The following is a 13,653-nucleotide window of genomic DNA, read 5'->3' as shown; positions in this document are numbered from 1 at the left end:
CCTTAAATAAATTTAGAATGCAAACGTGAGTGATGCTGGGCATCGAGATATTACTTCAAAATTTGATCAGTTAAGCTTCTTCTTGTAGGCGGACTACTTGGTTTGGTTGGAATCAATGAACACCGGGGTAGAGTGAGCTTCCGGCCTCATCCCTGGACCTCAATATCTAATCTTTCATTATAATCATTATTTTATTGCTGTTGATCAACTGCTTTAGGGTCCCAGTGGGCTCCATTAACGGCTTCCCTACCCTCCTAAAATCCGACATATATCCAGAAAAGAAGAAGCCTGAGGATAATTATTCGCCGCTATTAATTTATTGAAAAAAAAAAAGAAAAAGAAAGAGGCTGACTAAATTCTTTTATTAAAAAAAAAAGAGTTGGGATTTTTTTCCTCTTATTTTTAATGCTTAAAGACGTTTAAAAGGCTGTTTTGGGGAAAGCAATTAGCATTATTCAGAAATCTTGGAAGGTATTTGTTTGGATTCGGAAGGAGAGAATTGTGGCGTCACTACACACAGGGCCTTACCTAGTTAAGAAATAGAAGATGATAATGATAACCGCTTCTTGAAACTCCAACATAACTCTAAGTTGAAGCCCTTCTGCTTAAACCCTAAGCCTACCCGCAGTTGTTTTTGTGTTTTCAGAATGGTTCACGCTCTGCAATTCTCGTTTCCGGTGTCTGGGTTTCAGACTCCATTGAAGATTAGGAGAAGGAAATTTGGTGATTTTGGAATTGTCTGCTCTTCTACGCTCTCCGATTCTCCAGAAGAAGGACAGGAGATAGGGGATGCTGGTAATAAGAGGTAACCATCACCTCCGTCTCCAAATCCTCTGTTTCGGTTTATGACAAATCCCACAAATGAGAAAGCAAACCTTCATATTTGGGCGGCGGCTTCTTCAAAATGTCAAAACTCGGCCCCCAACTCCTTCATCAAGAAAAAGCTGAAAAACAAAAACTATACGAAATGTCGGTTTTTAATTTTTTTTTTTTCTTTTTCCTACGTTTTTTCTCAGCAAGCAAGTTTATTATCACATAAATGGATTCGGTGCCCATTTGTTTATATGGATTAGACAATCAAGAAAAGAGATGTAATGAGGCGGATCCCTCTGAATGTAATTATGGTACTAGAAAGCTATGTAATTGAAGAATCCACACAACGGTTATTGAAACTGTGGTTGGAATTTTCACCACAGTTCCTGGAAAATAGCATCCCAAGAATAAAAATAAGCCTTAAATGTCTAAATTTTGATTGTATAAAAAATAATCTAGGTTCAGGATTTGATATATTTGGCGAGGTTACACAGAGTATTCAGAAACAATATTGAGATGATTTTCTTAGATAGAGCTGAATGGTGAATACTACTTATCCATGAAGCCAAACCCAAATCCATGGGATATCAGGATTTGTCATTGACCCAAATAGTCGCAATATAATTATTGATGTTAGCAAAGTGGGAGCTGGCTTTGTTTTCTCAAATACTGAGAAGGTTAAGATTTGAAATTTTATTTTCATTTCCTTTACACAACTCTTGGCAACCAAAGAATAGTCAGGTGACTTAGTGCTTTTCCTCCTTCCAAGCTAGTGGCCTCTTTCTTCAGCAATCTCATATTTTATTTACATTGTTCTGGTGCTGTGTGTTGCAGAGGTCAATGCCCACAACATGTGATTTTGCTGGAGAAATATAACAATGGTACTGCAAAAAGGTCTTTATTTAACATATCTCTTCATTACTTGGCATTCTTTTTATCAATTAGAGTACATCTTTGAGTTCAAATTTCAATAGAGCATCATGGGTTCCATATGGTGTGGAAACTTTATGTAAAGGTCTATTTATTAGACAAAGTAGTTTGACTGTCAGGTCTGTGAGTTTTTCTGTTTAATTCTGGTTCTGCAAGCAGGTTCATATTAGATGATGACATACAAATACAAACCTTCCTCGAGGAAGAAGGATCCAAAACTGAGAGGGTCCAAGGCTCTAGCTTCTCAGATACGCAATTATCTTGGCTTCCTATCATTGTTAAAGACTTTATTTTGCCAGCAGGCTTCCCTGGTGATGAACTTTGATTTATTTATTTATTTTCAATTTTAATATTCTCAAAATTAATTGTATGGGAATGTGTTTGTCAATCATCTCCTTCTGGCCCATTATGGTATATATCTGTTCTATACATGCTATGAATGCATTAAAAAACATTTATAGATACATCGATTAGCAGTTGGCAGCATGAGGGCAAGCCTGAAGTGGCTCATGTGAAACAAAATATCTATACACAACATGACAACAACATTTAAACATATTATCTGGACTCCTGATGGAAGCTTAGTCTTTAACTTTCTGAGAGGGCTATTTGATGGTGTGGGACAAGAAAAACCTGACCTAGCATTAAGATTTGGATTGTAATAACCAAGTGTAGTTAGAGTATTTAATTGATTTTGCAATCATGCAGCTAATGTACATGCATGATTTCTATAGTGGCCTAGAAATGATTGTTTCCTCACTCTTTTTCACATCAATGCAGGATCAGTTTCAGATGATTATTTGGAATACATGTTATTACAGTTCCCCACCAATGTTACTGCATGGATCTGTCACACATTGGTCACATCAAGTCTCCTAAAGGCAAGTCAATCCAACTCAGGCCATTAATTTGCTAGGATATATGAACTAGTTGATAATTGCGTCAATCAGTCTGAGAATCATCTTATGACTGCTTTTGTTTTTCTGTTGAAGCCCATCTGCATGGTTTTTGGTGAAACTGGACTTTTATGTAGTATATATATCTTTTTCTAAATCACATTAGTTTAATCACAAAATGCCATTTTGATACATGTACCTCCATTTGGTTGTTGTGAAGATGGAGGAAAGAATTTAGATTTGGGATCTTGTATTTCCTATTTTTTGGCAAATATGAAAAACTCAGCTCTACTAGACCCCAGGTTATATCCTCATGGTTGAGTTGAGGCTTAAGATTTCTTGATTGAAATATTTAATATTTCCACTATTAATTCAACAGAATGTTGTGGGAAAACTCATCCACTAAGTTCCTTTGAGTTTGCTTTTCATTGTTAGTATTCCTATTCTATGCTTATATGGAGTTGAAGAACCAGAAATTTGTGGTATGTTTAAAATATTAAAAAAGAACAGTTCTAATACTTTCTTGTTGATGTTAAATTAGTTGTCTTCATTTTGGCGATACACTATTCTTCAGTGGAGTTCTACTTCAAATAGATTCTACACTAACTTGTATGTGCTAATGATACAGGCTGTTGGAGTTGGTTCTTTTTCAGCAACCACTGCTGCTGCTTCTGCTGCTGCTTCTGCTGCTGCCATCAGGTGACTTTTTATTTCTATTGGCTGTCATGGATTTCTTTCTTCCTTCCTCTTCTTTTGTGGTTGATTCATATTTGGAAGTTTCATTGTGGTTTTTGCTCCTTTATAAGGAACTCAGAAGGATAGGCAGACCACACTGACATAATTTTAAGTTCTTGCAAGCTATTCCTTCCCTTTAGTGTCATTTTGTTCCTCCTTAGTAGTGTCATCATCAATCATCATTAATTAAGACCAAACCATCATAAATGAATTTTTTTCATCTTGTAATGCTTTCACCCCATTCATCCTTTCACTAAGCTCACTTTATCCTTGTTTCTTGACTGCCGAGCATCCTGTACCTTTTTGCATAGATGGGAGTCCTTTTTTTTTTTTTGTCAATTTGTATATAGATTAAGTCAGGGAGATTGTTGGATATCAAACTAATCTTTTCATTGGATTGAAATATCGGTTATTTGATTGTTTCTACAGATGGGTTTCAAAGGATGGCATTGGTGCTGTTGGTCGCTTATTTATTGGTCTGTCAGTCATCAAGAGAGCTAAGGGATATAAAAGGTTGTCCACCTTACTAACAGGTGCCATCTTTTCCAGGTGGACAGTTTGGAAATCTTTTTGATGATGATCCAAAACAATGGCGCATGTATGCTGACCTCATTGGCAGTGCTGGAAGGTCCTTGTAACTTTTTGTTTGAAAAGTGTTAAAAGTTATAATGAAATTTTATTAAAAACCCATTAAATTTATTAATCTGTTTTGCAGTATCTTTGACCTCAGCACACAGTTGTATCCTGCTTATTTCCTGCAATTAGCATCTCTTGGGAATCTTGCCAAGGTATTCTGACTAATTGTATTGTTTTCCAGACCATGTACATTGCATTTTTCTGGGTTTGCTTCAATGGATGAATTATAGAACTACATTCCATTAAAAAGTTTTCACCTTCAGAACAATTTCTTTTTTCTTCATCCTTTGGTAAATATTTATCACCAGTATCAAAAAGATGCAGTGCTTCTAGGTAGTTATTTTGTTTTATAGGAGCATAATATTCTCTGGATCAAATGTTTGATAGTCGTTTTTTTTTTTTTTTTTGTGTGTGTGTGTGTGTGTGTACAGGATGATCTACTACTATTTTTACTTGATGTTTATATTTAAACAGGCTGTAGCAAGAGGACTAAAGGATCCTTCATTTCGTGTGATTCAAAACCATTTTGCTATTTCTGGAAATTTAGGAGAGGTAGCAGCAAAGGTATGTTATTTTATCTGTGTATATTTGCTGCATCTATGCTGGAATGATGCCTCTAAATATGGAAGTGTTTCATCTGTCTATTCTCCACTTGTAAGAAAAAGAGCTCTAGATTGTTTGATCAAATGTTTCAGGAGGAAGTTTGGGAAGTAGCTGCTCAGCTGCTAGGCCTTGCTCTTGGCATAATGGTGTTGGTATGTTATGTAATTTTCCAAGATAGTTCTATGATTATCTTGGTAACATGAACTAGCTATTAATAAAATTCGTAATTTAATGTATTAGACTAAGGTATAGAATCATCACTGCAGACTTCACCTCTTGTTGCAACATCATATCCAGTGTTGGCATTCACATGGATGAGCATGCGGCTCCTACACCTGTGGTTACGTTATCAGTCTCTTTCGGTGCTACGATTTAAGAGTGTAAGAATTTCATGTATTCAACTCCATTTTCTTTTTCTTCTAAAATATGGACTTAGATTTATTGGAGTAGAACCTTTACATGGGAAGAGTTGGTCGGATCAAGTTTGGTTTGAGTCCTGCCATCATTTCATTTTGCTTGAATCAACTTTTTTTTTTTAAACAATCACAGATATGCTAGTGGAGAAAATAAGAAAGGAAAAAAGAAAGAGGGAGGGAGGGAAAAAGAGAGAGAGAGAGAGAAGAAATCTGATGGAGGCATCAAGTTTTTAAATGTCTAAATTGTCTTGTCTGCTGATGGACCTTTTTATTGTATTTTATTTGACAGATAAACCTAAAGCGTGCCCGTATATTGGTGAAATCACACGTTCTACACTCGATTGTCCCAGGTGAATATACTGCTTCTGGCCCTCAGCTTGTATTAGATCCTTTATTTTACTAGAATGAATATTGAATGTGCTTGATTCAGGATATGTTGATTGCAATAGGAAAGAGAAGATTTTGTCATGGCAAAGATTCTTAAAGCCAAGAATCATTTTTGGTGTGTCCTTGGAGGAGCTGATTGGTGGTGAGAGACCTGTTTCCAAGGTATTGTCTAATTTTATGAGCTGCTGGCATGCATAAGAATTTAATGCAGCCATTTAAGCTTTAAAGCAATTTTCTGTCTAGTTTTAGATACTAGGCAGACCATATGAGTCCAATTTGATTGACTACTTTAATCAGTAGTTTGGATTTCCTAACGTTTGAGCTTTATTCTTTAAAGGGATGACACTTTTTAAGCTTTCTTTATCAAATGAACCAATGATTTCTTTTTAAATTTTTTGTTAAAAAATACTGGAATTTTACTAAACAGGGTCATTTTTTTTAAAGACACCCCTTTTTAAGGGTGTGCATTAGCTATAGATATGCTTTCTGACAGAGAGCAGAGAGCTGTATATTTTTTTTTTTTGTTTAGAAAAGAATTTAAATGTTCTGACACAGTAAAAATATGCTGCCTTAAAGAAGTTAGTAATTGCATTAAATTTTCCTTTGATCAAGGGTATTGAGCTTGCCTGGCCCCAAACTTCAATGATCTTTTTGGTGCATGATCCAATAGCTGTTTAGCACATTCTACGAGTTTACCTATGATCTTGTGGCATGGGTATCTATGCCATGTAATTTGGCCACACTTACTGTTCTTGTGATCCCAGCACCTCATGGACATTGGACACTACGCACAGCCAGCTTGCCCAATGTGGCATTGCTAGCTGCATAATGGCTGATAGCTAGAAATACATCGCTTGGAATATTTTTGGGTATTTTTTTTAACTGTTGAGCTGTTTTTCTTTGGTTATTGATGACTGACACCTCCATTTGTTGCAATATAACTCATATCTTCCACTAATTTCCTGAATTTCTTATATTGGACTTATTTCTAGAGGCTTTTTAATGTTATTCTTTTACTTGTGTAATAAAGAAGGAAAAATTATTTTGAATCTATTCTAACTTCTTAGCATTAAGATCTTTGCTTCCAAGTCCTGAGCAAGTGACTTTGCAAAACTTAGTATATTTTCTCTCATTAGTTTTTCCCTTCAATTTTATTCCACCTCTAGTCTCCTTCTGACATTTTTTATCTTTTTGTCTTGCTAGCTTGCCTATGAAATAACTTTTATTCTATGCTTAATTTCTTCACTCTTGTCCAGCCAAAGTGCAAACACATAGATCACACATGCAAAAAATGATTGCTCTTAGCTCATACCGTCTACATATGCCATATGTGCAATATGAACATCTAAGGAGAATCAAATTTGGTATTACATGACTGTAGCATGTAGTTTACCATTTGGGGACAGGATTTAACCTGAAACCTTTTATGGCATGTCTTGGCCTATAGAACTTTTAGCATTTTAGCTGTTACCATTTTTCTGTTTTTGTCAAGAATTTGTCAGTTCAAAATGACTGATACTGATGAGCAAATGTGCATCATATTTTTTGAAGGGATGACATAAAACAGAAATAATGATACCCCTATCAATGGTTGACTTAGTTAACATGCAAAATGCATTTGGAATATGTACCTTCTAATCATGTTTTCTCAATGCAGGTGAGGACTCTTCTCAAATTATATTCCCAGGAAAAATATATTCTAGTGGTGAAGCAACAGGGGACAGACTTTGAGGTCTTCGTTTCATTCAAGGTACACACTAACTACTTGTGAGGTTTTATGTGAAACTGACCCTTCTAATTTAGCTAAACTCTAAATTTTCTCTACAGGTGGGAGCTACGAGTCTATCAGTCCTGCGAAGTATATGGCAGAGTTACTGGCTGCAGGAGAATTGGTGTGGATCAGATAATATCCTTGTTCAGCTGGAGCAAAGCTTGTTAGAATTGGAAGAGTCCTTTGGGGATTTTACCCAACAGTTGAAAAGCTCTGGATGGGATTTGCAAAAGATCAATCTGAAGGTGCCCAAAAAACAATCCATTGAAGAAGTGGGTGCTATTTGATTGTTTGCTTATCAATTGCCAAAACATCTTATGCCTGGCAAAATATCTTGTGTTGAGACAAGATAGCTTTGCTCATGGAACGTTTGTCCGCATTGGGCTGCTGTTTGAGCAAGGAGCTCTGCTGCTATTACATGTCACAGTCTGCCAGTTTTGCACACTAAAAAATGGGGGGAGAAATGAAGAAGAACACGGCAATTTATACCTACAGAGTGGAAAAATCCAGTTAGCCTTCCTCACCTTAGTTCATCCATTCAAATCCGGAATGAGCATGTAAATCCCTCTTCTTGTGTCCTTTTTAGCTCTTATTCAAACCGTTTTTGTTGCTGAGAAAATGTTCCATAATCCATTTGGTTCATCTTTCTTCTCCATGTCTCTGGAGGTTTCATTGTTGGCTTTTCCTCTAGTTATTTAATTCCCAAGAAAAGTTACAAAACTATTTTGCATCTTTTTTTAGTCTTCCCATCTTTAGAATGTTTTTATATAAAGTTTGTAGAAAATTCTGCCTAAATGGGTTATATATATAGATTAATTTTAATTATTGAGCCTATCAGAAAGTCTGTATCCTCTCGAAAGTGCGTATCATCAATATGATAAAATTGATGTAGCTTCTTCCCACGTATCCAAATGGAAATGTGGTGAGTGGCGGCCCTGGCGGGCACTCGTGTCAAATGGAAGATGATTTTTTTGGACTGAAGAGTCTAAGTGGGGTGCCTATGAGTGCCACCTATTAGCTAAACTGATACATATACCCTACATCTAGAGCCTTCACTTTTGGTATTTACTGGAAATAAAAATAAGCTCAATTTATGTACAAGGTCTGAAAACGTTGCTCCTCCTAATCTAACCTATTAACATATAGTTCAGTCAACAGTACTCTGTTTTTAGATAATGAAAATGGGTCAACAACCACAAGGTATCATCCATATATTTTTAATTTTCAGGTTTTTTACTTTCAATAGTTTAGATCTCAATGTTCAAGATTTCAAATTTCGATAGGTTAGATTAAGATACCTTAACATTTACAATTCATGAACCTTAGCATTTACGATTCATGTATTAAAGTATTTGTGGTGTAAGCAAAAAGTGGTTGCTTCTGACTCCAATGATGCCTGCACAATTTATTTTTCACTTGGTTTCTTCTTCTTCATCATCCAACTGGTTGGTGGGTGGTCACTTTCTCTGAGCCACCAATCTTTTTAAATTCTACATTTATTTATTTATTCGGATCGGATAAGGTGGGGTACAATACTGGCAATCCCCCATGATTCTTTCTTTCCTTTTTATTTTTATTTTATATAAATTTTTTTATTTTTTCTATTTTCTTACCCTCTCTCCCTCCCAAATTCCGTCGTTCCTGTCCAAGGATAGTACATTAATGATCATAAAATAAAAAAAATAAATAAAAAGGCTTTTTCTACACTGAATTCTGTCTATCATCCTCTCAATCATTAACTACTACCAGCTACATAAAAATTTAAGACTAAATCAACCTATCCACTCAATCTTAACCAAATATTTCTTGGAACTAATGATTTAGCAATTGGGCCTTGGAATGGGCCTCATGCTCTCCTGTGGGGTCCAAAACTAAACCCAACGACCGCATGAAATCAGATCTCACAGTCACAAATTTAGGAATCCTGCATGGACGCCACGTGTCATAAAACAGCGCTCCTCTTTATCATCTTGGTTGTTGGCAGGAGAACACGTAAGCATGCGGAGGAGTAATCGAAAATAAACTAAAAAAAACAAAACAAAACAAGTGGGGAAAGTGGGGCCCAGAAGCAGGCGAGTTACAGTAGAGGCAAGTGAGCGAGTAAAAATGGGTGTGGAGAAAGAGGGCGAGAAGGGTGGGGGCACTAATGTAAAGGAAGATGTTATCTCAAAGCCGAACAAGTAATCAAATTCCCACGCCGACAATTACTCTTCTTCTCAATTCACAGTGTAGATAACACCCACACTCTACACTCAAAAAGACACATCTAGGGTTTGAGGGCTCTGAATTATATGAGTTGGTTGTGATTGGATGGGAATTGGATTGCGGAGAAGAAGAGAGAGTAGCCATGCGCAAGTCATTTAAAGACTCCCTGAAAGCCCTTGAAGCCGATATTCAATATGCCAATACTCTGTATTCTCTCCTTCTCTACAATTTTTTCCTTCTTCTTCTACCTTTTTTTTTTCTTTGGGGGCATGGAGGTTTCTGTTGAATTTTCTGTTTTTGGGACGTTGAGGTCGTTTATTTTTGAGATTTTGTGTTTGATTTTCTATGCTGTTGGATTTTAGCTGTCTGATATATGTTGGAAAAGATTCATTAGGATTAAACCGTATCTGATTTTGTTGAAAGAGAATCTGCTGCAACCCACAAATATATTCCACCTTGGGATTATTTTGCCTAAATTTGAAGGATATCTTTAGGGTTTATAGGTGTTTGGTTGGTGGTAAGACCGACTGTTGCCTTTTCTGTTTGGAACGAAGTTTCAACTTCTGGATTGTGTACTTATATCTTGCCTAATTTGAGGTTTTAAGCATACTGGAGCAACCAATTGAGATTCAGACCCAAATGGAAATTATGAAGTTCTACATATTAGAAACATTCATGCCCTTTGTTTTCCGAGGGGGAAAAATCCGTTTTCTAGTTTCTATTTTGGATGGGATTGCTAACGGACATCCGTTTTCCCATCCCAGGCAATGTGGGGAAATTAGTGGGTCCAATTGTACACAAATCGAACTTTGGGACACTGGAGTACTATCTAAGCTTTTAATGATTTTTCATTCTGTTGATCGAGTGCTATACAACATATTAAAGGTCCTTTCTTTTTTGGCTCTTCCTTAATTTGGATATGTGGATCTATTGCTTACAAGCTAATTTTCTCTTTTGCAGAGAAAGGGGTTTTCTTTTTTTCAACTTTGATTTGGTTTCTGATTTTGGGTTTGACTTATACCAGGGCTTCTGGTTATCAGAGGGAGTATGATGGTGCCTGCTTCCAGATGAGGTTATCTTATAGTCCAGCTGCTCATTTATTTCTTTTTCTTGTTCAGTGGACTGATTGTCACCTTGCTGGTGCTCTTGGATTGCTTAGAATCCTTATTTATAAGGTGAATTACTTTGTCCTCCACACCAAATTTAGTGTTGCTTCAACTCCCCAGAACCTTGTCCCTTGTCCCTTGTCCCTGTTTTTTATGCTTACTCCCCTCTCCTTAATGCCTCCTTTTTCTTTTCAAGGGCGTGACTATATGATGGGGTTGTTGCAGGCGTATGTGGATGGCAAGACCACAATGTCTGTTCATGAAAGGAAAGCTAGTATAAGAGAGTTCTATGGTGTGTAGATTTTGTGGAAATAAATATTATTTTGTAGAGATAAAAGTTTTCCCATCATGTTCAGAAAACAAGTTGATTATTATTTTTTCTGATTTGTGTTTATGCCCTTCTAAGGAAATTTATCAACTCTTTAGTTGTCCATTCTCACTAGTCTGCCCCACCATTGACAGGGGTGATATTTCCCTCTTTGTTGCAACTTCAAAGAGGAATAACCGATGTGGAAGAGAGGAAACAGAGAGAAATTTGTGCTGCCAAGTACAAAAGGAAAGATGATATGGACAAGGGGAAGCTCTCTGAAGTTGATGTGGAGAGAGAGGAAGAATGTGGCATTTGCATGGAGATAAGCAGCAAGGTCGTCTTGCCCAATTGCAATCATTCATTGTGTATGAAATGCTATCGGAACTGGTAAGCAAACTATTGTATAGTTTGTATATTTCATTTACAACTGTGTCATATTGGCTAAAAAACCTTAGTTTATGCACCACTGATTTCTTTCTGAAATTCTTTGATAGGAACACCACAAGAAACATTTGTCTATATTTTCTTTGCAGAAGCACTTATTTCTGTATATTCAACTGCATCAGCTCTGAATTCGAATCCTACCCATAAATTTTCTCTCCCATATGTTCTTAGTTATCTCATCTACTGTCTACAGCTCAGAACCTCTAGACTTCAATATTTTTCTCATCCCAAGAGATGAAAATTATCATTGGCATTTATTTAAGATTATGTTTTTAATGGTTCCGTTGCAACATTTCATGCAAAATTAAGAAGGGAAAATCAAACTGCAAAAGGAAAAGATTTCTCTGCCCTCAGTGGAGGGGACATTATTGGCTTTTAAAATGATTCAGATAGAGAATGGGAGAATAATTTAGAAGACCACGTGTTAGAACCATATTAAATACCGCTGTCCTGTAGCTACCAAAATCATTATGCTGAACAATTTTTTATTGTTTGTTTCGGTTATTTGATTTGGTTTTTCTGTGATCTTCCAGCTGGGATAGACCCACCTGTTCTAGTTGTCTCATGGCAATTACCCCAGTAAGAAAAAAGTACCATACATAGATTACCACTCTTGTATTGAATTCTGGGTTTCAGATGTCTTCTTTGTGGCTCATTTTAAGTTGCATTCTTTTTCCTGAAAATTTTGGTGTTTATTCTGATGCAATGTTTGCTGGTTGCTTTAGGCGTCCACGATCTCAGTCATGCCCCTTCTGTCGGGATAGCCTTAAAAGAGTGAGCTCGGGTGACCTGTGGATCTACATGAACAGCCATGAGATTGATGACCTGTCTTCAATCTCCAGGGAGAATTTGAAGAGACTTTTCATGTTCATAGACAAGTTACCTCTAATTGTTCCAGATCCTATGTTCATGTCCTATGATCCTCCTTTCAGGTGAGGGCTGTTCTTCAGTTTTCAGATTTGTGTATAAAAAACCTGGTTTGGCTGTACATAAAGATTTCTCCCCCCATTAGCACATTGAAATTGTAATTATGTTCCGTGGTCTTTGATGCTTGAATGTGAAGTCTGTGAATACACATTTGGCTAATACAACCCAAAATTCATCTGTTGCTATTTACAAACTTCCAACTGCTCATTATTGCTTGCATGTTGGCATGCACGACGGGTGAAAGGATTGGATTAGAAGGAACCGGTAAAAAGGAGAACAATGGGGCCAAAGCGTTCATGCATCGTCTTTGGCTACACGCTGACTGCTCACATGTTGCATATGGCCTGTGATTTTTTTCTACCCATCGAAATTGAATTTCTTCTACCAGGCAATAACATAAGGCAGGCTAAAATTTTAAATTTTAAATTTAAGTGGGGTCTATTGCAGATATTGTAGGGGATTAATTTCCTCCTGAGAGCGCGAGCATCAGCCGCAAATAAATCGCCTCATACACTGTCCAAAAACTCCTTAAGGATTTAGATTTTTTATATCGGGAAAGTAATGGGAATTCATGTTATGAATTGAGTATTGCAATGGTAATAAATTCCGGCTAGATTTCTTATTTGAGATTTCCAAATTTTTGGTACAGTAGAAGCAAATAACACCCCCCAAATTGCTCAATGAATCCAACCTGTAAACTCAAGATGTTGAAGGAAGTCAAAACAGGCGACGTCAAAGGTCTACCTTTCAATACCAACTTCTAAATGGGGAACTGGATTCTCTTGAGCTTAAAAGGGTTTTGAAAAATATTGTTTCACTCCTAACATAAATTTAATGTAATCCAATAGTTCTCTTTGTTGATATATGACAAAATAAATTCAATGCCTCTGGAAACAGCATTCCACTCATTTCTACTAGTTTCATCTCTCCCAAAACAGAATCAAAACATTGCAAAAACTAGACAACTGAACATGCACAATAGCATCTCACATTTTGATTTATGAAATCATTAAACATCCCAAAAACATGTAAAAGTCAGAAGGATGGACGATTGGCCACAAAGAAAACAAAAAGAAAAGTATCCTTACGTATCAAATATACTTCTAGATAAGCATCAGCACTGCTGCTGTTTTTGCTGAGCTTGCATACAAAGAGATCAAAGAGAATCACTAGTTGAGCAATGGAAACAGTGATACCTAGGTTAATCCCAAAGCTGTCTATTCATTCTAATTTGTAAGGGCATTGTGACCTGACTGTTAATAATAATTATTATAAAAATAACAACAATATTTCTACTTTGCCATATCTCTGTTAATAGTTATTTTTTCACTTCGTTTTGTATTTATTAACCAACCAACCATCTCCGTAACTTGACAACTGCCTCCCCTACTGTCCATCTGTCCTCTTCGGTATTTGAAATTTTTGTACAGTTATTACATGTTATTTGATGGTTACTTTCCATAGAATCAAGCAA

At 36.4% G+C, this 13,653-nt stretch overlaps 2 protein-coding genes across 5 annotated transcripts; both read left to right on the top strand.

The window, feature by feature from the left end:
* Positions 1-16: 16 nt before the first annotated feature.
* On the top strand, positions 17-7,919 carry LOC100251225 (protein root UVB sensitive 5). 2 transcript variants are annotated; one of them, XM_010655855.3, is made up of 15 exons: positions 312-805; positions 1,648-1,707; positions 1,903-2,054; positions 2,524-2,624; positions 3,268-3,338; positions 3,804-3,850; positions 3,924-4,002; positions 4,090-4,162; positions 4,485-4,574; positions 4,706-4,765; positions 4,880-4,993; positions 5,319-5,379; positions 5,460-5,578; positions 7,074-7,166; positions 7,244-7,919. In XM_010655855.3, exons 1-15 carry the CDS (start codon positions 648-650, stop codon positions 7,472-7,474), a joined length of 1,509 nt encoding a protein of 502 aa, XP_010654157.1. In that variant the 5' UTR covers positions 312-647; the 3' UTR covers positions 7,475-7,919. The 2 variants fall into 2 exon arrangements, 1 of the variants encoding a protein (XP_010654157.1); XR_786508.3 differs by lacking the exon at positions 7,244-7,919 and having other exon boundaries at positions 17-805; positions 5,479-5,578.
* Positions 7,920-9,239: 1,320 nt separating this feature from the next.
* On the top strand, positions 9,240-12,372 carry LOC100261401 (E3 ubiquitin-protein ligase AIRP2). 3 transcript variants are annotated; one of them, XM_002279972.4, is made up of 5 exons: positions 9,240-9,599; positions 10,417-10,567; positions 10,724-10,790; positions 10,961-11,195; positions 11,978-12,372. In XM_002279972.4, the coding sequence occupies exons 1-5, from the start codon at positions 9,535-9,537 to the stop codon at positions 12,186-12,188; spliced, it is 729 nt and encodes a 242-aa protein (XP_002280008.1). In that variant the 5' UTR covers positions 9,240-9,534; the 3' UTR covers positions 12,189-12,372. The 3 variants fall into 3 exon arrangements, with proteins under 3 accessions (XP_002280008.1, XP_010654159.1, XP_010654158.1); XM_010655857.3 differs by having other exon boundaries at positions 9,240-10,277; XM_010655856.3 differs by having other exon boundaries at positions 9,263-9,367.
* Positions 12,373-13,653: the final 1,281 nt, after the last annotated feature.

Source organism: Vitis vinifera, chromosome 8 (assembly GCF_030704535.1).
Source record: "Vitis vinifera cultivar Pinot Noir 40024 chromosome 8, ASM3070453v1".
Lineage (NCBI taxonomy): Eukaryota > Viridiplantae > Streptophyta > Magnoliopsida > Vitales > Vitaceae > Vitis > Vitis vinifera.
Note: the sequence above shows the minus strand (reverse complement) of the source record. Positions and strands in the feature narration are given on the sequence as shown.